Here is a 20,890-nt window from a genome sequence, read left to right as displayed (position 1 = left end):
CGTCTCCCCAGTTATCTGTGCCGTCTCCCCAGTTATCTGTTCCGTCTCCCCAGTGATCTGTGCCGTCTCCCCAGTGATCTGTGCCGTCTCCCCAGTGATATCTGTGCCCCCTTTAGTCTCCCCAGTGATCTCTGTGCCCCCCCAGTCTCCCCAGTGATCTCTGTGCCCCCCCAGTCTCCCCAGTGATCTCTGTGCCCCCCCAGTCTCCCCAGTGATCTCTGTGCCCCCCAGTGATCTCTGTGCCCCCCAGTGATCTCTGTGCCCCCCCAGTCTCCCCAGTGATCTCTGTGTCCCCCCAGTCTCCCCAGTGATCTCTGTGCCCCCCAGTCTCCCCAGTGATCTCTGTGCCCCCCAGTCTCCCCAGTGATCTCTGTGCCCCCCCAGTCTCCCCAGTGATCTCTGTGCCCCCCCAGTCTCCCCAGTGATCTCTGTGCCCCCCCAGTCTCCCCAGTGATCTCTGTGCCCCCCCAGTCACCCCAGTGATCTCTGTGCCCCCCCAGTCTCCCCAGTGATCTCTGTGCCCCCCCAGTCACCCCAGTGATCTCTGTGCCCCCCCAGTCTCCCCAGTGATCTCTGTGCCCCCCTAGTCTCCCCAGTGATCTGTGCCCCCCCAGTCTCCCCAGTGATCTCTGTGCCCCGAGCCTCTCCCAGGTCTGTCTGTGCCTTCAGCCTCTCCCATCCTTCTCTGTGCCATCTGTGCCCCCAGCGTCCCCCAGGTTTGTCTGTGCCGTCAGCCTCTCCCATCATTCTCTGTGCCCCCAGGGCTGTCTGTGTCCCCCCGGCATCCCAGAGGGCTGTCTGCCCCCGGCTATGTATATAACTTCAGCAATGTTTATGCCCCCCAGTCTTGTCTGTGAAACCTAGTGATGTGTATGTACCCCCCAGTGACGTCTATGCCATGCTGCTTCCCTAGTGATGTATATTCCTCCCAGCCCTCCCCAGCAATGTTTATGCCCCCCCAGCTATGTCTGTGCTCCCCATCAATGATGTATGTACCCCCCAGTGATGTCTATGCCCCCAGCCTCCCCAGTGTTCTATATTCCTCCCAACCCTCCCCTGTGATGTATATGCCCCCATACCCTCCTGTGATGTATATACAGCAGTCCCAGACAACTCAAACCTGGAAAAGCAACAAGATAAACATCGCCTAATATTACAGCTGCATCAAAGAGTAGAAGCTCCAGCCGTCAGTGAGTTAATTGTTAGACCAAATATATTAGGGTAATTTTCAAGTTGATAATTTTGTGCGGCCCCCGAAGGTTGGTAGAAATTTCCAAATGGCCCCCGGCAGAAAAAAGGTTCCCCACCCCTGCCTTACACATTCCATTCATTCTGTCTTGTAACAAGTCCTCCCCCTTATAAAACCCTGTATGTTCAGCTCCAATCTAAATGCTTAACTCATTGCTGGCGCAGGAGGAGCACTTACTCTTGTGTGACACAGATAGCCTGATCACACTGCTGATGTCACCCTGACCCTGAAAATGCCGGTGGTCAGACATTGATTTGTACTTATGCCTTAAAGATGAGAATACAACTGAGTACAGGGAGTAGACATTTTACATGTTCTTTCCGCCGCCGGTCAGTTTAACTGCTGGCTTGGAGAATGGCCAAATCCTTTTCCCATGGAGCAGTAAAACGCTACTGCTACCACCTGAGAGACATCTTGGACTGCCCTGGTAGGCAGCCCGACAGCGCTTCCTGGTGGCTGCTTCTGAGAAAAATGCCCTGCCTTCCCCCTAAATACTTTCCTGCTTTTACTAAAAAAAAGAAATAAAAAACATGCTATTATAAAGATTGATATTACCACTATACAGTGACCATATAGCAGTAGACACAAATCGCCACAGGATACTGCACCTCACTTTAGGTACTCATCCTGGATCCAGAGGAGGTCGGTACCAGTTCCATAACACACCAACTCACAGACAATCAGGTTGGCCTCCCCACTGAGGTTGGGTCTTAAGGCAGTCACCAAACATGGGGGCTGCCACCCACTAGTGACAGGGATAACGGGGGAGGAGCAGCCACCAGGGGGAGTTAGGCAAAATACAACAGTTAAGAGAGTTCTCCAGCAGGAGAGGAAGGTAGTAGACTGATTTACCGGTGGCTCTGGGGGGACGCAGGAGTTAAAATGTTCACCGAGGGGAGAGCTTCATTGCTCCCTCGGGACCGGCGCAGTGCAGGGTGCAGAATCCTAGGGTGGAACATACTTCAACTTGTATCACCAAAATCTGCAGGCCAGGGGGATTGTATGTCCCTCCAGCCACCACAGTTCCCGGAGCACAGTGCTACATAGGGTCCAGGGTCGTGATCTAAGTCAGGCCCCACCATGGACCCGCGGCACCTGCATACGGGATGGAAGTTCACTTTTCAACAAAAGGGGTCTTTAAGTAGCTTCAGGCTATGGGGATCCACCTCTACAGGCGCAAGGAGGAAGGGCCCATTGACCACCGTGCCGGTTCTGACCTCCAACGGATCCGGGATTGACTGGGGCTCATCACGGCGGTGACCGGGATCTCCTGGGTAAACCATGACTGTGAGTAAAGAAACCTTGAACCCGCAAAGACTGTATAAACACACATAGCGAATAGTAGTGGGTTTACATGGTCGCACAGTCAGCCTGGGTTTAAATTCTAGCAACTTAGGATGCTAAGGGTTAATGTTTTTAAATGTGGTGACTAAACAGCTGGTAACGCGGACAGCTGGATTTATCCGGTTTTATCCAGCTGTTGCGCGCTCTTTCTTATGGAAATTTGATTGGCTGAGGAAGAAAAGTGCGGGAAAAGTTGTGTATTTAAGCAGGTGTTCGTGGTCAGCTGTGCAGTTCCAGCTGACTGAAGAAAGAAGCATGGATGAGCTGGTGCAGGCGCTGGTGCGGAGAGCGGGACAAGAAGGCGGCGAGGATTGGCTGCGGGCTTGCCTCTCTGTAACGGCGCCAATACCCGAGCCAAAAAAGGATACGGCGGCGAAGAAGGAAGATGGGAGCAGTGAAGAAGATGTCGCGCTGATCGGAGAGGTCGCTTCAATCAAAAGCCTGCCGAGGAAGAGGAGTCGGCGGAAGGTTTACTCACCTCCGCTGCTGGCATCGCGGAAGAAGTCAAGCCGGAAGACGCCGCTGAGCCGGAAGGAGGAGGAGAAATTATCGCGAGATCGGTGACGTCAGCTGAAGGAGACGGACCATCGCGTCAACAAGAGGAAGCGGCGCGTCATCAGTCCGCGCCGACCGGAAGATGATGGCGGTGACTGGTGAGCGCAGCCGTTGTAGAGACCGGAGCGGCCCGCCGCTGCCCATGCAAAAGAGCGGTAATGGGGCAGCGGCGGCGCTCAGGGTCTGGGCAGGCAATGTGCCTGCAGCAGCAGGATGCAGCGGCCCGCCAGAGATGGGGCACCGAAGGGAGGAAAGTGAGGACGGCATCGCAATCCAGGAGGCAGCCCCCAACGCGGATATGGTTGGAGAAGACCAGGCTCGGCAGCAAGGCAGCAAGGGTGAGAGGACTAAATCATTTAGTAATTTATATGATTATGATAATTCCGTGTTTAGGGATTTAGTTAGTGATACTGTAATGGCAGTGTTACAGAGTAGGGATAAAGGAGTGGGTAAGGCAACCGGGGGGTCTGATTTGTACAAAGACAGACCTTCAGGGGTGCCTGATAGTTGTTTTAAGGAGGCACTCACGTGTGAAATTTCTCCTCTAGGTTTTCATTTGAGTGCTTCCTTAAAAGAAAAAATTTGGAACAGGGAGTTCATTGATCTGTTCTCCTTGTTGCCCTTTAATAAAGAACAGCAGCATAGATTGGAAAGAAGGGATGAGAGGCAAGATTTGGAGAATAGGAAGGTGTATAAATCATTCAATAATTGGGTTCAAGCATTTGCAATATATGCTGCTGTTCTTGGGGAAAAACGTCCAGAGCTATGTAGTGGGCTCTTTCAACATTTAGACATAATTTTGGAGGCATACCGCAATTTTGGCAGTATGGCATGGTTAAGTTATGATGAATCGTTTTGCCAGAAGATGGCGGTTCATCATAATATGGTATGGTGTTTAAAGGATGTCGGTTTATGGCTCAATCTAATGCTTCCACAGAGGAATGCTGGACTGAGACAAACACCGAATCAAACAGTTAAAAAGGGAGTGTGCTTCGCCTTCAATGAGTCGGCGTGTCGATGGTTAAACAATTGTCGTTTTCGGCACGAGTGCTCATTTTGTGGCAGAGCGCACGTTATGGCAAAATGTTTTAAAAAGCAGAATCAAGCTAGCCAACAGTTACACAACACAAAGGAACGTATTTCAAAAAGCGCAGACGCCAGTGAAGTTGGAAAAAATGCAGCTATGGTTAGAAATATTTCCAGACAGGGAGAAGCGTAGTGTTGTTTGGAATGGGTTTAGGTTTGGTTTTCCAGTTCCAGAATTTAGAGGTTTGGGTTGTGTTATGTTTGATAATTTGTGTTCTGTTAATGAAAATAGGGAGATAGTGAGAGGAAAGATATTTAAGGAAGTTGAAGCGGGTAGGGTGGCAGGGCCGTTTGATACGGCGCCATTCGTGAATTTTAGGGTATCGCCTTTGGGTTTGGTTCCAAAGAAAGAGTATGGGAATTATAGGTTGATTCATCACCTGTCGTATCCTGAAGGTCTGTCTTTGAATGACGAGATAGAGACAGATAGGGTGTCAGTGAAGTACGCATCACTTGACATGGTGGTAGATTTATTGAGGCGTTTTGGTAAGAACTTTGCTTGCGAAATCGGACATTAAATCCGCATTTCGGTTGTTGCCAGTTTCTCCCTGCGGTTTTAATTCGCTTGGTTTTGCTTTTGAAGAAAAATTTTATTTTGACCGATGTCTGCCCATGGGGTTTTCAATGTCTTGTTATTATTTTGAAGCATTCTCGTCATTTTTGCAATGGGTTGTGGAGTTTGAGTTACCAGCAGGTGGTATAGTTCATTATTTAGACGATTTCTTGTTTGTAGGCGAATGTGGTTCAGTTGTTTGTCATGATCTGCTTTCTAAGTTCATTGAGGTGAGTGGATTGTTTGGTATCCCCTTAGCGGAAGAAAAGACAGTTTCCCCTTGTAGTTTGGAGTTCCTTGGCATTTTGATTGATTCAAATAGAATGGAATGCAGGCTGCCAGTTGAAAAAATCTTAAAACTGAAAGAATTGGTATCGGAATTGCTTGAAAAAGAAAAAACTACGTTACGTAGATTACAGTCATTGTTGGGGTTGTTAAATTTTAGTCTAAGAATTATCCCTATGGGACGAGTTTTTTCTAGGAGCCTGTATGAAGCAACAAAAGGGGTTAAGTCTCCCAGGTGTCATATCAGGGTAACAAAATATATGAAAGACGATTTAGGTGTATGGTTAGAATTTTTGGACAACTTCAATGGGATCAGTTGTTGGCAGGAGGAGTTTTGTTCTTCTGATGCTTTGTCTCTTTTTTCGGATGCAGATGATAAGGTTGGGTATGGGGTGATGTTAGGTCAGTATTGGTCAGCAGAGTCTTGGCATGAGTCGTGGGTTAGTAATGGGGTGACTAAGAATGGCGTAGTTTTGGAGTTGTTTCCGGTATTAGTGGCTCTGGTTCTTTGGGCATTTAGCTAACAGAAGGATAAGGCTGTTTTCTGATAATCAAGGAGTGGTATTTTGCATTAATACACTCGGGTCTAAATGTAGGTGGACAGTCAGGATTTTGAGGCAGATTGTCTTATGTTGTCTCAATCTTAATATTTGGCTAAAAGCTACACATGTTAATTTTAAGTCTCTTTCTCGTCAGCAGTGGGACGAGTTTCATCGGCTATGCCCAGAGGCGGAATTAGACAACACACTTTGGCCAGCACATTTGTGGGACATTTTATGGGACTAATTCCAAGGCTTATAAAAGGGTCGTTGGCAAACAGCACATGGGCTGGCTATTCAAGGGCATGGGATAAGTGGTTAAAATTTTGTAATTATAACGGCTTTAACCCTTACACGTCAAATGCTGTTGCAACATTGCAGTTTGTGAATGACCTGCTCGAGGACGGGGTCTCCTATTCTGCATTGGCCAGGTTGATTGCTGGCATTTCATTTTTCTTGAAACTTGGCGGTAGTCCGCCTCTCAGTAGCTTATTTCCAATTGCACAGGTTCTAAAAGGATTAAAGAAAGCGAACTTCCAGCCGGACACAAGGAGACCCGTGCCTATCGAATTATTATATAAACTGTGTGAAGTGTTAAAGTCGGTATGCAGGAATGAGTTTGAAACCTGTTTGTTTCAAACTGCATTCACAGTAATGTTTTTTGCCGCACTACGGGTGGGTGAATTAGTGAGTTGGAGTAAGAGTCAGCCGGCTGGTTTAAATGTAGAGGATGTGTTATTATCAGATAATAAACTGTTAATTAATATTAGAAGATCCAAGACTGATCAGTTGGGTAAAGGGTCATTAGTTCAATTGAATCCTTTGGGTAATGCAGCTATTTGTCCCGTCAACAATGTGCGGAAATGGCTTCAGGTACGTCCTATGGGTAAGGGGCCTTTGTTGGTACATGTGACAGGCGATCCGGCAACGAGGTTCCAATTTAACAGTATGCTGAAGAAATGCTTGTTCAAATTGAATATGGGTAAGTGTAACATTTCGTCGCATTCATTCAGAATAGGGGCAGCTACAGTAGCTGCAGGTTTAGGTTTAAGCGAGGACACCATTAAAGCGTTAGGCCGTTGGGATTCCGGGAGATTTAAATCGTATATCAGACCTGATTTATTATGTTAATGGTTGTTCATTTTTTCAGGCCCAATAATCATCTGGATTTTGGGACATTCTTATATCCATTGGGCTCAGAAGAGGGCGAGTCAGAGAACATATACGGAAAATCTGTCTTTTGATATGGACTTTATTCAAGTTTTATGGTTTGGTTATAGGGGTATGTCTTGGTCTCAGCTAGCTGGGAGGGTAAAAAAGTTATTGTTGTATTATCCTTCCCCTGAGTTGTTGATTATTCATCTCGGCGGGAACGATATTGGCAAGCATAATACAGTTAGGTTGTTATAGGAAATGCTCTTAGCTATTAAAAGTTATTTCCCTAATACATGTTTAGTAGTCTCGGAAATAATTCCAAGGTTAATTTGGAATGTGGATGGATTACAATTCTTGTCTAAAATACGGAAAAGAGTTAACAGGGACCTCGAAAAATTTTTAAAATTAGGGTTCACATATAGGCATAAGGACCTTGAAGGATTTGCTCCTGGTTTATTTAGGTAGGATTGGGTCCATTTGTCAGAGATAGGTACGGATATTTTTAATCTTGGATTGCAATCAATAATTGAAAAATGGCTGTTTGGTTTTGTGGGGGGGGGGGGGGCACGCCTTGCTGGGCGTGTCCGGGTGGGGAAAATTACCCAGCTTGCTGGGTGGATTGGCTTAATTTGCTTGAAATGGATTTTGTAGAATAGTTATAATTGGTTTAACGGAGTATATGAGTTGATTATTTATATCTAAAATTGAGTATTTGGTTTGTTAATTTATGAAACTCTTAATAAACCATCACGGCCATTTTTCACCAGATTGATTCTCTTCTCTTTATTTATTTTAAATGGTTTTAAGGTATGACTTGTGCTACCATGTGTCTGCCTGTCCTTGCCGGCGCTTCGGCGCCCGCCATCACTACAACCCTCATCATCCTCCCCAGGGTCCACGCCACCTGTGGGGAGCAGAAACATCTTAGCTGCTACAACCATCCGCCCCGGAGGACTGTGACAGCAGCGGCGGCTATTCCCTGGCCACATACCGCAGGTGGCGTCACGAGACAAACAACCTCCACCATCATCATTTCCCCCTTCTTTATTGTACCCCTCAGGGCCACGAAGCCGGGTAGGACCACCCGTGACATCTCCAGACCCGACATCACCAGGCCTGGCGATGAGTAACACCCCTTGCCCCCCTGGGTGCTACACAAGCCCTTTAGAACATATGTGATTACAGTTGAGGTACATACAATACAGTGACTTACAGCTGATATCAATTTTCCTATCTTTTCTATCTGGCACAGACAGCTTCTTCTAGCCACGACTTGTCTGCAGCGTTTACAACAAAGACATTTGATTTCTCAAACTGCAAGCACAGTCTTCATCTATTCCCAATCCACAAAAGCTCCATGTCCTGCTTGCTCTTGTAGCATGAACAGAGACCCCAATAATTCAAATACTGTGTCATTACTATGATTACCCATATCCCAAAACATGCTACACAAACTGTGTGACACATAGAACATGCCGCTAAAAGTAATATTGTGTCATAGAAAGTATTAATGCTCTTCAATTAACTGTCCCCTTAAAGTAACAATGCCCCCCAAAAAAAGTAATAATGCCACCTGACAATCTGAATGAAAACTAGCAATTTAAAACAATGTCCTGAGTGCCCACATAGCCCCTTATACACTTTATGATGACCCCCACAACCCCTTATACATTGTATGATGACCCCCACAGCCCCTTATATACTATATTATGACCCCACATCCTCTTATACACTGTATAATGTCCCCACAGCCACTCTGCATATAGCATGAGAGCTCCTCAGACCCTCTATATGTAATATGATGGCTCCTCTGTTCCCCTATATACAGTATGATGGCCCCTCAGCCCCTCTATATATAATATATTTAGCCCTCTATATATAATATGATGACCCCTCAGCCCCTCTATATATAACATGAAGACCCCTCAGTCCCTCTATATTTAATACGATGTCCCCTCAGCCCCTTTATACTTAATACGATGGCCTCTCACCCCCTCTATATATACCGTATTTTTCACTTTATAAGACGCACTTTTGTTCCCCCAAATTTTGGGGGAAAGTAGGGGTGCGTCTTATAATCCGAATATAAGGATTACTACAGGGCCCAGGGGAGGTGGGGGCAGCTCTGGAGCGGTGCTGGAGGCTAGTGAAGGCTGCAAGAGGCAGCGCGAGATCTCCTGCTCCCGCTCATATAATATGCACTGCCGCTGTCCAGCACCGTAGTGCTGAAACCGCACCGCGGTGATGGGCTGGGGAAGCGGCGCATATTATATCTGCCTGCGCCCCCATTTGATGGCACATGCCCCCCCTATGCTAGATATGGCCCCCATGCTGCTGCCCATAGTAAAATAAAAAACTCTTTACTTACCGCCTCCAGCGCTCATCTCCCGGTCTCCCTGCTGCTGCTGTGATCAGGCACGCAGAGATGATATCACTCTGCTGTGCCTATCACATGACCGGCATCGAGAACCAGGAAGTGCAGGAGCTCAGCAGCACGGAGGGAGACACAAGGGAGGATAGCGCTAGAGAAGGTAAGGAAAGAGAGTGTTTTATTTTACTATGGGCAGCAGCATGAGGGGCCATATCCAACACAGGGGATGTGTGCCATCCATAGGGGGCCATATCAAACACAAGGGAGGTGTGCCATCCATAGGGTGCCATATCAAACACAGGGGAGGTGTGCTATCCATAGGGGGCCATATCAAACACAGGGGGAGGTGTGCCATCCATAGGGGGCCATATCAAACACAGGGGGACGTGTGCCATCCATAGGGGGACATGGGCAGCACAGGGGGACGTGTGCTATCCATAGGGGGCCATGGGCAGCACAGGGGGATGTGTGCCATCTATAGGAGACCTGTGCCAGCTGTAGCGGATGTGTGCCAGCCATAGGGGACATGTGCCATAAATAGGGGACGTGTTCCATCAATAGGAGACATGTGCCAGCAATAGGGAACGTGTGCCAGCAATATGGGACGTGTGCCAGCAATGGAGACATGTGGCATCACTGGGGGACGTGTGCCAGCACAAGGGGGCTATTTTCACTATAAGGGGGCCATATCCAGATTAATGGGCCTAATTTTAGGATGGGGGGGCTATGGGGGACATATACTCTATATGATTTGGTAGACTGACACTGGCATTATAAGACGGACCCCATTTAACATTAAAAAAAAAAATCTCTTTTCCTTCACCAAATTTGGGGGTGCGTCTTATAATCAGGTGCGTCTTATAAAGCGAAAAATACGGTAATATGACGGCCCCCACAGCCTGATGATATAAAAAAGATTATACTCACCTAATCCTGATTCGTGGCACACACAGCCTGTCTCCTCTTCTATGGCAGGCCTGTAGGGACAGTGCAATGTGCAATGATGTCATTGAGCTGCCTGTGTGAGTACGCAGACATCTCGTAAGCCACAGCATACAGAAGTCTGCGGCTTAGGAGACGGCAGTGATACAGCAGTTAGCTTGTGTATTGCTGTTCTATCACAGGATTGATGGCATTGTGATGCCTATATAGTTAAATATGGCGGTCGAAGGAAATCCGGGGCTCTGGACATGACATTCAGGGCTGGTGCCCAAGATCTTTGATGCTAGCGATGCCCCTGTGTCATGTGATCGCTGCAGCCAATCAAAGGCCTTTGAATGGCTGTAGGCCTTACTAACGTCTTGCGAGTGCAAGAAGATCCAGCACCAGCATAGCTAGAACAGCGCCGGTGCAGGAGGGGAGTATAAGATTTACTTATTTTGCTTGGGGAGTCGGATAAATAACAATGGGTTGTCCAAGTAATGCACAACCCCTTTTAGCCAGTCTATCAAATTGTTCCAAAGCTATCTGATAATAGCGGTAAAGGTAATCATGTAATATCACTGTATGACCTAAAGGCCACGTCTCACTAAGCAACATCGCTAGCAACATCGCTGCTGAGGTACGACTTTTGTGACGCAACAGCGATGTTGCTAGCGATGTCGCTGTGTGTGACATCCAGCAACAACCTGGCCCCTGCTGTGAGGTCGCTGGTTGTTGCTGAATGTCCTGGACCATTTTTTAGTTGTTGCTCTCCCGCTGTGAAGCACAGATCGCTGTGTGTGACAGCGAGAGAGCAACAACTGAATGTGCAGTGAGCAGGGAGCCGGCTTCTGCGGACGCTGGTAACCAATGTAAATATCGGGTAACCAAGAAGCCCTTTCCTTGGTTACCCGATATTCACCTTCGTTACCAGCGTCCGCCGCTCTCATGCTGTCAGTGCCGGGTCCCTGCTCCCTGCACACATAGCCAGACTACACATCGGGTAATTAACCTGATGTGTACTCTGGCTAGGAGTGCAGGGAGCCAGCGCTAAGCGGTGTGCGCTGATAACCAAGATAAATATCGGGTTGGTTACCCGATATTTACCTTAGTTACCAAGCGCAGCATCGCTTCCACGCGTCGCTGCTGGCTGGGGGCTGGTCACTGGTTGCTGGTGAGATCTGCCTGTTTGACAGCTCACCAGTAACCCATGTAGCGACGCTCCAGCGATCCCTGCCAGGTCAGGCTGCTGGTGGGATCCCTGGAGCGTCGCTTAAGGTGGTGTCACACACAGCGACGACGACAACGACGTCACCATTTTCTGTGACGTTGAAGCGACGTCCCGTTGCTGTCGCTGTGTGTGACATCCAGCAACGAGCTGGCCCCTGCTGTGAGGTCGTTGCTCGTTGCTGAATGTCCTGCTTCATTTTTTCGTCGTCGCTCTCCCGCTGTGAAGCACACATCGCTGTGTGTGACAGCGAGAGAGCGACGAAATGAAGCGAGCAGGGAGCAGGAGCCGGCGTCTGGCAGCTGCGGAAAGCTGTAACCACTGTAAACATCGGGTAACCAAGGGAAGACCTTTCCCTGGTTACCCGATATTTACCTTCGTTACCAGCCTCCGCCGCTCTTGCTGCTAGTGCCGGCTCCTGCTCTGTGCACATGTAGCTGCAGTACACATCGGGTTAATTAACCCGATGTGTACTGTAGCTAGGAGAGCAAGGAGCCAGCGCTAAGCAGTGTGCGCGGCTCCCTGCTCTCTGCACTGTGACATGTAGCTGCAGTACACATCGGGTTAATTAACCCGATGTGTACTGTAACTAGGAGAGCAAGGAGCCAGCGCTAAGCAGTGTGCGCGGCTCCCTGCTCCCTGCACATATAGCGACGTTATGATCGCTGCTGCGTCGCTGTGTTTGACAGCTAAGCAACGATCATAACAGCGACTTAAAAGGTTGCTGTTACGTCACAGAAAATGGTGACGTAACAGCGACGTCGTTGTCGCTGTCGCTATGTGTGACCCCAGCTTTAGTGTGACGGTACTTTAATCCTCATCCATGAGTCAGGCCATTAATCAGGAACAAATACAATAATACACTCAGAGAGAACTGACAATCTTCCATCACACAATTATAATTATCATAAACACTATTGACAGTCACTTTACCTGGTTTGGCCTTTATCTTTGTAGTCATTGTGTTAAAGTCAGATGTGTCAATCTCCCAGGCAAGAGGAAGAGTCCCAAGATTGCTGGACAATGAATCCAAATTTGTGTCTTCATTATAAATATTATCGGACCCACTCGCCTGAATAGCAATGTAATTCAGAGTATTGTTCAAGGTAGGCTTATCTTGAGAACTTGAGCTACCCCCTGAGCCCGGGGTTTTGCACAGAGACGTTGCTTGGTTCAGGAATGCGTAGTCTGAACAGACAGTATAGAATTTTTCCCTTGTGTGAGTCACTGGACATCCCCAAGGATAATTGCGTTCTCCCCCTGATCCCAGGTTTCCAGAATCCCCCACATTGAAAGATTTTACATGTTCTTGTGAATGATCTCCTGGAGACTTCTCTTTGGATTTGTGCTCGTTTCTGGAGGTACCATTTGCTTCTCTGTCTGCCTCTACGTTAGGCATTGAATGAAAAGGCAAGATGGAGGTTAGCACAGGCTTGAGGGCAATAGATTTCCTTCACGGCTTATTTTCTGGTATGATTCATAAGCTTCATACTGAATGGAAATCCTGTAAAGTATACAAATATGGTGTAATATTATATATTCAGTGTTTTTTTTTGTTATTACTGTGAAGCACTGGTCTAAATAAATCTAATTCCTTCATATTATATACAATATAATATACTCAAACATACATATTGAAGAAGCACATGACATGCTCTATCCATGTAGTAACCTTCCAAGGATTCTCGTCTGTAGGAACAGTTCTACTGACAACTGGACAGTTCAATCATCAACAGACCCTAACGTCACCACCTTAAGGTACATTAAAGTGAACCTGTCAGGTCCAATATGCACCCAGAACCACGAGCAGTACTGGGGGCATATTACGAATCCCTGCCTATCCGTCCCTGTATACACTAGCATAGATAAAGAGATCTTTAGAAAAAGTATTTCTAAAAAGCTTTCACCGTATGCTAATGAGCGTGCGGACTAGTCCCAAGGGCGTTGCTTCCCTTGCCAGTCGGCTCCATTAGCATGTCAGTAGGCCCACAGGGGTGTACTCTCATGCTAATGAATATGCAGCGTCACAGGTGATCTCACCTCTCCGCTGCCATCGCGTCTGACACTAGATTTCAGCTCCGTGCGCATGACCCCGGAGTTTGGGTCATGCGCACTACTTCAGTTTGAAGCCAGGACGCGCACACCCGGCTTCATAGTGCGCATGACCCAAACTCCGGGGTCATGCGCACTGAGCCAGAATCCCCCATCGGGTACAATGGCGGCAGAGAGGTGAGTAATAAAATCCTCTGACGCTGCATATTCATTAGCATGTTAGCACACCCACAGGGGCGTACTAACATACTAATGGAGCCGACTAGCCAGGGGAACTAATGCCCAGGGGACTAGTCCCCGCACTCATTAGCATGCGGTAAAAGATCTTTAGAATTTCTTTTTCTAAAGATCTCTTTATCTATGTTGGTGTATACAGGGACGGTTAGGCAGGGATTAGCACTATGCACCCAGAACTGCTCATGATTCTGGGTGCATATTACACCTGACAGGTTCACTTTAAGTCTTCTTAAGAAAAGGCTCATTTTACAATAATCTTTTAGTGTAACCAGGCTGCCGATCATCCGCTAAATAGCCAAATGCTGTTTCATTGAGTGAAATAATCTTGTGGAGCACAAAAGATCATCGTTCTCACCAGCACATCATACTGTGTAAACAGGACCTGTGCTGCCGAGAGCAATGGCACCCCACATGCCTAATTTACCAAGGTCTGCTAGTTTAACGAAAATGTTAAACGACCACCGATCAGTAAATATTTGCCTATTGGCAAATGCAGTTTAGAAAACGTTAGTAAATTCCCTGGTCTTTTCATGACCCGACTCGCTCACTACACTCCTCATATACTCTTCTTATTCAATATACAGGAGGGGGCTCTCAAGTGGTTTGTTCCCCCATGACTGGAATTCAATGGATTAATACTCTATTCCCTAATTATCATTTTTTCTAACAATTTAATCTTATTTTCATCTCTTTTCTATCATAAAAAAGGATGTGACCAAAATATCTGAACCATTTCATTTTAGTACTGCAAAGTACAATGATGCCCATCTGTAAAGGGGGCTTTACACGCTACGATATCGTTAATGTTTTGTCGTCGGGGTCAAGTTGTTAGTGACGCACATCCGGCGTCATTAACGATATCGCAGCGTGTGACACTGACCAGCGACCTTAAGCGACCTCAAAAATGGTGAAAATCGTTCACCATGGAGAGGTCGTCCCAAACTCAAAAATCGGTAAGGGTTGTTTATCCAGGTGGTTTATCGCTCCTGCGGCAGCACACATCGCTGTGTGTGATGCCGCAGGAGCGAGGAACGTCTCCTTACCTGCCGCCGGCCACAATGAGGAAGGAAGGAGGTGGGCGGGATGTTACGTCCTGCTCATCTCCGCCCCTCCGCTTTGATTGGCCGGCCGCTTAGTGACGTTGCGGTGACGTCGCTGTGATGCCGAACGTCCTTCTCCCTTGAAGGAGGGATTGTTCGGCAGTCACAGCGACAACGCCGACCAGGTAAGTATGTGTGACGCTGCCGTAGTGATAATGTTCGCTACGGCAGCGATCACAAACAATCGCATGCACGACGGGGGTGGGTACTTACACGCTCGCTATCACTACAAATCGCTAGCGATATCGCTACCGTGTAAAGCCCCCTTTAGTCACGAAGAGGATTTATGATAATGACGGTAAATGATGGAGCTGTGTAATCGGGCCCAAATAAAGTGATAAGATACAATTAGGATTTTCTGGATTTTAATTTAATAGGTATTTTTCGTATAAGGCATTTACAGAACCTCTGGACACTGCTATATACGGGATGGAAATTATGCAGATTTGGAAAATCCACAGTACATTAGTGTAGTGGCCATTTGGATATAACCAGAACAAGTCTTCGGCCGGTTTCACAGTTCCAAGTCTCGCATCGCATGGCCCGGCTGCACACTCTCCAGACAGGAGCAGGTTGGCTGCCTATATGTCTATGTAGCTGAGACGCTCCTGTCCGGAGAGTGTGTGGCCGAGCCAGGTGATGCGAAGAGAATCACTCGCAAGTGTGACTCGGGCCTTATTCACAGGCTGTACTAAGTTACGACATGAAAATTGACCATATGTGTGAATTTTAATGGCAGCCGTAAGTCAATTTCTGCTGCGAACTTTCATCTCGGATTTTACCCCTTTCAATATAGAGGGGTGAAATCCACTTTAATAGATATGTTGAACATATGGAATTTGTTGTGGTCATTTTAGAATGTGGGAATAACCTAAACGGGAAATATTCAATGCATTGGGGACTAGACCTCACACAATGTCTTGACGTTGCAGGGCTTAGGCCCCTTTGACACATCATTTTTTTATCCGTCAGTCACAATCCGTCGAATTTTGAAAAAAACGGATCCAGCAACTGATGCCGCTGGATCCGTTTTTTTCTCATTGACTTGTATTAGCGACGGATGGCCTCATGTTTTATCCGGATCAGTCGAAAAATGTTTGCCCGTCGGATGGAGACGATGTCCACAGTAAAGTTTTTTTGTGTATGTCGAAAAAACGGACAGCGACGGATTTGTCGCCGTCGTTTGTTTGGTAGAATGGAAGCCTATGGGATCAGGATCCGTCATAATCCGTCAAATGACGGAATCCAGTGACGGATCTGGGTTTTTTGTTAAGTCTAAGTTCACACTTCCGTTGTTTTGCATCAGTCACAATCCGTCTCCTTGAGGAATTACGGTATCCTGCAAAATATTTTTTAGGGATCCGTTTTTCCCCATAGGTTTCTATTAGCGACAGATTGTGACTGATGGCCTTGCGTTGCATCCGCTGTGTGACGGATCAGTCGTCTAATCACTGACCGTCAGGCAGGAGCAACACTGAATGTAACGTTTTTTGGAGTGGCAAAAAAACGCACTCCGCAGGTGTTCGTCGCAATCCGTCAAGCGCTATAATGGCTGTCTATGGTGCTGGATTCCGCCGTAATCTGTCACACGACGGAATCCAGTGCTGGATTCCGTCATGCTCTACTGAGCATGCCCAGCATGTTTGGCACACCCATTGGGCTGTCCCAAACACAAACAGATCACGACGGATATGTAAAAAAAACGGACCGACAGCGGATGTAACGGACGTGACGGATCAGTTTTATCACAGGATTCCTGTGAACGGAATCCTGTGGAATAACAAATCCGTTGCATCAGCTGACATCTAAAAAACAACGGATCTGTCGTTGCGTCGCAACGTCGGACCTGATGGATTTAAAACAACGGAAGTGTGAACTTAGCCTAACTGAGCATGCTCAGAAGGGGTGTAAAAACACTGTTGGGCTGAAAAAACTGATGTGACGGATCCGTTTTTTCGACGGATCTGTCACATCAGTTTTTTCACAATCTGCGACGGATCCGTCGAGCCAACGGATTGTGAATGATGGCAAAAAACTGATGTGTGAAAGGGTCCTTAGTGAGGACAAGATGCCGGGCCACAGAAATGAAGACTGACCAGGCCAGGGCAAGGTAAATCTTGTTAAGGCCCCGTCACACACAGAGATAAATCTTTGGCAGATCTGTTGTTGCAGTGAAATCATGGACATATTGTTCCATTTGTACACAGCTACAAACCTGGCACTGATTGTCCACAATTTCACTGCATCCACAGATCTGCCACAGATCTGCCACAGATCTGCCACAGATCTGCCACAGATCTGCCACAGATCTGCCACAGATCTGCCACAGATTTATCTGTGTGTGTGACAGGGCCTTTACTCAACTCTATGTGACATAGATACATAAACAGGATCACATTAGTGATTTGTGATATTGAACAGCCATTGATTTCCAGAATGAAAGTGATCTGTAAAATCCATGTTAGCACTCGACCTTTGGAACTAGTGTAACTGAAAATTCAGACAAGAGTAATCAGAGCAGAATGTTGTGTCAGATTACCAAATGGTATGTGGGGTCTCCATGATAACATGGTATCTGACAGAAATCAGAACAGACGGCGGTATCCATATCTGTAAGCGTATATTCACATGATTTCTGCTGCGGAGTCTACACCACCATCCTATAGCGGCTTACAGTGCAATACAAGTGAATGGGGTTTTCGCAATCTCATTCACATGTTGCAGTATAGAGATGAAATCAAAGCAATAAAGACATGATTAACCCTCTCTAGACCCTTTTCATGCCGCAGTCTCAACATTATCAACATTTCCTCACGGATGAACTGCAATGGAATTAAAAATAATTAGTGTAGAAATATTATGAGTAGTTGCGTCTTTTTTCTTCACAACCAACATCTTATGATAAAATGTATTTTCAAGATAACAAAACTGTTATAGAAAGAATTGCAAAACATTTTCTGATTGTGACATTGAAGAATAGGTTGATGTCAATATAAAAACAAATCTCAGCGCATTGTTGCAGCTGTTCCGGTATCTACAATTTTAGCCTTTGGCCTGTGTTCACATGCTCTAGCCGCATGCTGTGGTGGACGAAAACCGCACTGACCTGACATTGATATTTGCTGCAAGGTGCTTTTAGTTGCTGATCTGCATGTTAGCATGGTTTTCGGCTGCATCACAGGCGCTCATCGGCCGTTATTTGCCTGACAGCTGTGAACACAGCCCTGATATCAAGATGAAAAAGTGCCTGCTGCTTTACTTACCGAACCAGATAGAATAGTGCCCATGTATCAGCATTCTAAAGGCCCCGTCACACTAAGCAACATCGCTAGCAACATCGTTGCTAACGAACAACGTTTGTGACGTTGCTAGCGATGTTGCTGTGTGTGACATCCAGCAACAACCTGGCCCCTGCTGTGAGGTCGTTGGTTGTTGCTGAATGTCCTGGGCCATTTTTTAGTTGTTGCTGTCCCGCTGTGAAGCACAGATCGCTGTGTGTGACAGCGAGACAGCAACAACTAAATGTGCAGGCAGCAGGAGCCGGCTTCTGCGGAGGCTGGTAACCAATGTAAACATCGGGTAACCAAGAAGCCCTGTCCTTGGTTACCCGATATTTAGCTTTGATACCAGCCTCAGCCGCTCTCACTGTCAGTGCCGGCTCCTGCTCTGTGCACATGTAGCTGCAGGACACATCGGGTTAATTAACCCGATGTGTGCTGTAGCCAGGAGAGCAAGGAGCCAGCGCTAAGCATTGTGCGCTGCTCCCTGCTCTGTGCACATGCAGCTGCAGCACACATCGGGTAATTAACCCGATGTGTGCTGTACTAGGAGAGCAAGGAGCCAGCGCTCAGTGTGCGCTGCTCCCTGCTCTCTGCACGTGTGGCTGGTCACTGGTTGCTGGTGAGCTCACCAGCAACTCGTGTAGTGACGCTCCAGCGATCCCTGCCAGGTCAGGTTGCTGGTGGGATCGCTGGAGCGTCGCAGTGTGACATCTCACCAGCAACCTCCTAGCAACTTACCAGCGATCCCTATCGTTGTTGGGATCGCTGGTAAGTTGCTTAGTGTGACTGGACCTTAAGGGTACGTGCCCATCATCAGGATTAGTAGAGTTCTGGACGTTGCGTATTTTCACTGCCTCCAATACGCTGCGTTGTACAGTACGAGCACAGTGGGTAGGATTAATAGAAATCTCATGCACAACGTGCTTCTTTTTAACACTAGAACTACTGGACTTGTGACACCTATATAGAAATACATGGTGCAAAGTAGTCAAAATGACTACCTCAGTAGTTCTAGTGTTAAAGCTGCGTAAACTGACTTGCGGAACGGATTTCCTATCTGCAGCATTTAGTCACCTGCACGAGAGAAGGCAGCAGATGCAGCAGAACACCACATAAGGCCTTTGTTCAACTTGCGCATAGCTTCCGATGCAAGAGCATCGGAAGAAATATGCTGATAACCCTCTGCTGTGAGCGTCAGCCGAGGGTCATGCGACTGTGATCTGATCTTGCGATTGCATCACAGCTGCAGAGAAGAGGGAGAGAGCACTTTCTCCCCATCTGCTCCCCAGCCTGTGTCTGTGTATATCGTACTGCACTTGGATGACTTGCGAGTGCAGTGCGATATTTCACACACTCCCATAGACTTGTATGGGGGTGCGTGAGCAGAGACTCGATGCCAAATGCAGAATGCTGCGATTCATTTCTCAGGCCGATATGGAATGAGAAATCAATCGCTGATGGACACTGCCCCATAGTTTTGCACTAGAGTGAGAGCAATCCAATGTTTTATCAGATTGCACTCCTCCGTGCAAAACGCAAGTGGGACCGTACCCTAACCCTCATTGTGGGCACTTACCCTAACATTCAGGGCAAGCCACAAGAACACACTAATATACATATACAAAAGTTGAGTACAGTAAATTTGCATAACACAAAATGGGAGGATGCTTTGCAAATAAAAGAACCTTGCAATACTCGCCCCACACCATCTGCAGGGGTCATAGGCTGAATTTTCTGTTTAATTGCCACATATTAGCCATAATAAATGTGGCACGTCCCAAGTGTCCTGAGGATACATTCCTACATTCTCGTATTAATGGCGTTCTCCTGAAGCAAAATTGGAAATATTGTTGCGGTTTTGGTAAGCCATTACAAAGTGTGCAATATCCAGACACTGCACAATATAGTGACAGGCTGCACATTTCACCTCCACATCTCCGGTCAGTTCATGGTGGATATTTTTTGCAGCATGTGCATGAGGTTTCTTCCAGTATACACTATGCTGATACTGTGGGACACAGCGGATTGTCCATACAGTAAATCTGCTGCGCTCTCACTATATGGGAACCTATCCTGGAGGTGTTTATCATGTAGATGCTACTTAATAACGCAAATTACCCTTGTCTATATACTCCAGCCCGGACCTCCTGCCCCGCCTCATCCCAATGACATTCGGATACATTTTTATTTAATAATTTACTATTATTTTATCAAATAGTGAACTACATCAGTTGATGAAATATATGTTAGATCCCTACAGGCGATGTAATGTCCCTGCACTGAGTTTGCTTTGTGCAGGGTTTATAAAACAATACAATTACATTATTTTTGAAAAGATCATCAATGAGATCCAGTAACATCAGGATCTGAAGATGGAAGGAGATAGCGGAAGATGGAAGGAGATCCCAGCCTGCGTCAGCAGCTCCAAGACAACCTGGCCACAACAAAGCCCCAGCAGATGGCTGCTCCAGACACCATTGTGCAGGGATCATGCAGCACTGCAGCCCAGGGACATGGCCACTTCATGCAATGCTACATGGTTAACCCTTTCCTGCAGAGATACACATGCATTCTAGCTTACCTCCCCTATGGCTCCAGCAGTGTCAGGTGCACAGTACAGCTCAATACAAGTCCTGAGCGATGGCAGATGGGATTGCAGAACAAACCAGGCCTGCCCTTCTCATCCCCTGTCCTCTTATTTCAGTACTCCCCACCCCAACAGCAATAACATAACCCTGGGCTATTCTACAGAAAATCATCGCCACCTACTGTAGGGAAGACCTCATCACTTAACTCCTTCAGCACTGCACTCATATACATTGTAATTAGATCTGATTAGCTAATGACTGTAGTTATCTCAGTCATTACCATCTAATTTGGGTTCCAGGCTAATATACAATTGCTAATAAAATGCTGGTTCTTGTACACTAGTAA

The 20,890-nt window shown here is 47.0% G+C and overlaps 1 protein-coding gene across 1 annotated transcript in view; it reads right to left on the bottom strand.

Moving 5' to 3' along the window:
• Nucleotides 1-20,667, bottom strand: part of BIVM (basic, immunoglobulin-like variable motif containing) — a 41,250-nt gene extending 20,583 nt beyond the window's left edge. The window contains exons 1-2 of the mRNA XM_075336689.1: nucleotides 20,538-20,667; nucleotides 12,220-12,790 (exon numbers count right to left, since the gene is read on the bottom strand). Of these exons, the coding sequence (XP_075192804.1) occupies nucleotides 12,220-12,685 (466 nt within the window). The 5' untranslated portion in view covers nucleotides 12,686-12,790; nucleotides 20,538-20,667. The remainder of the gene's footprint in view (nucleotides 1-12,219; nucleotides 12,791-20,537) is intronic.
• Nucleotides 20,668-20,890: the final 223 nt, after the last annotated feature.

Source organism: Anomaloglossus baeobatrachus, chromosome 2 (assembly GCF_048569485.1).
Source record: "Anomaloglossus baeobatrachus isolate aAnoBae1 chromosome 2, aAnoBae1.hap1, whole genome shotgun sequence".
Taxonomy (NCBI): domain Eukaryota; kingdom Metazoa; phylum Chordata; class Amphibia; order Anura; family Aromobatidae; genus Anomaloglossus; species Anomaloglossus baeobatrachus.
The sequence above is the reverse complement of the archived record's forward strand: the minus strand, read 5'-3'. Positions and strand labels throughout refer to the sequence as shown.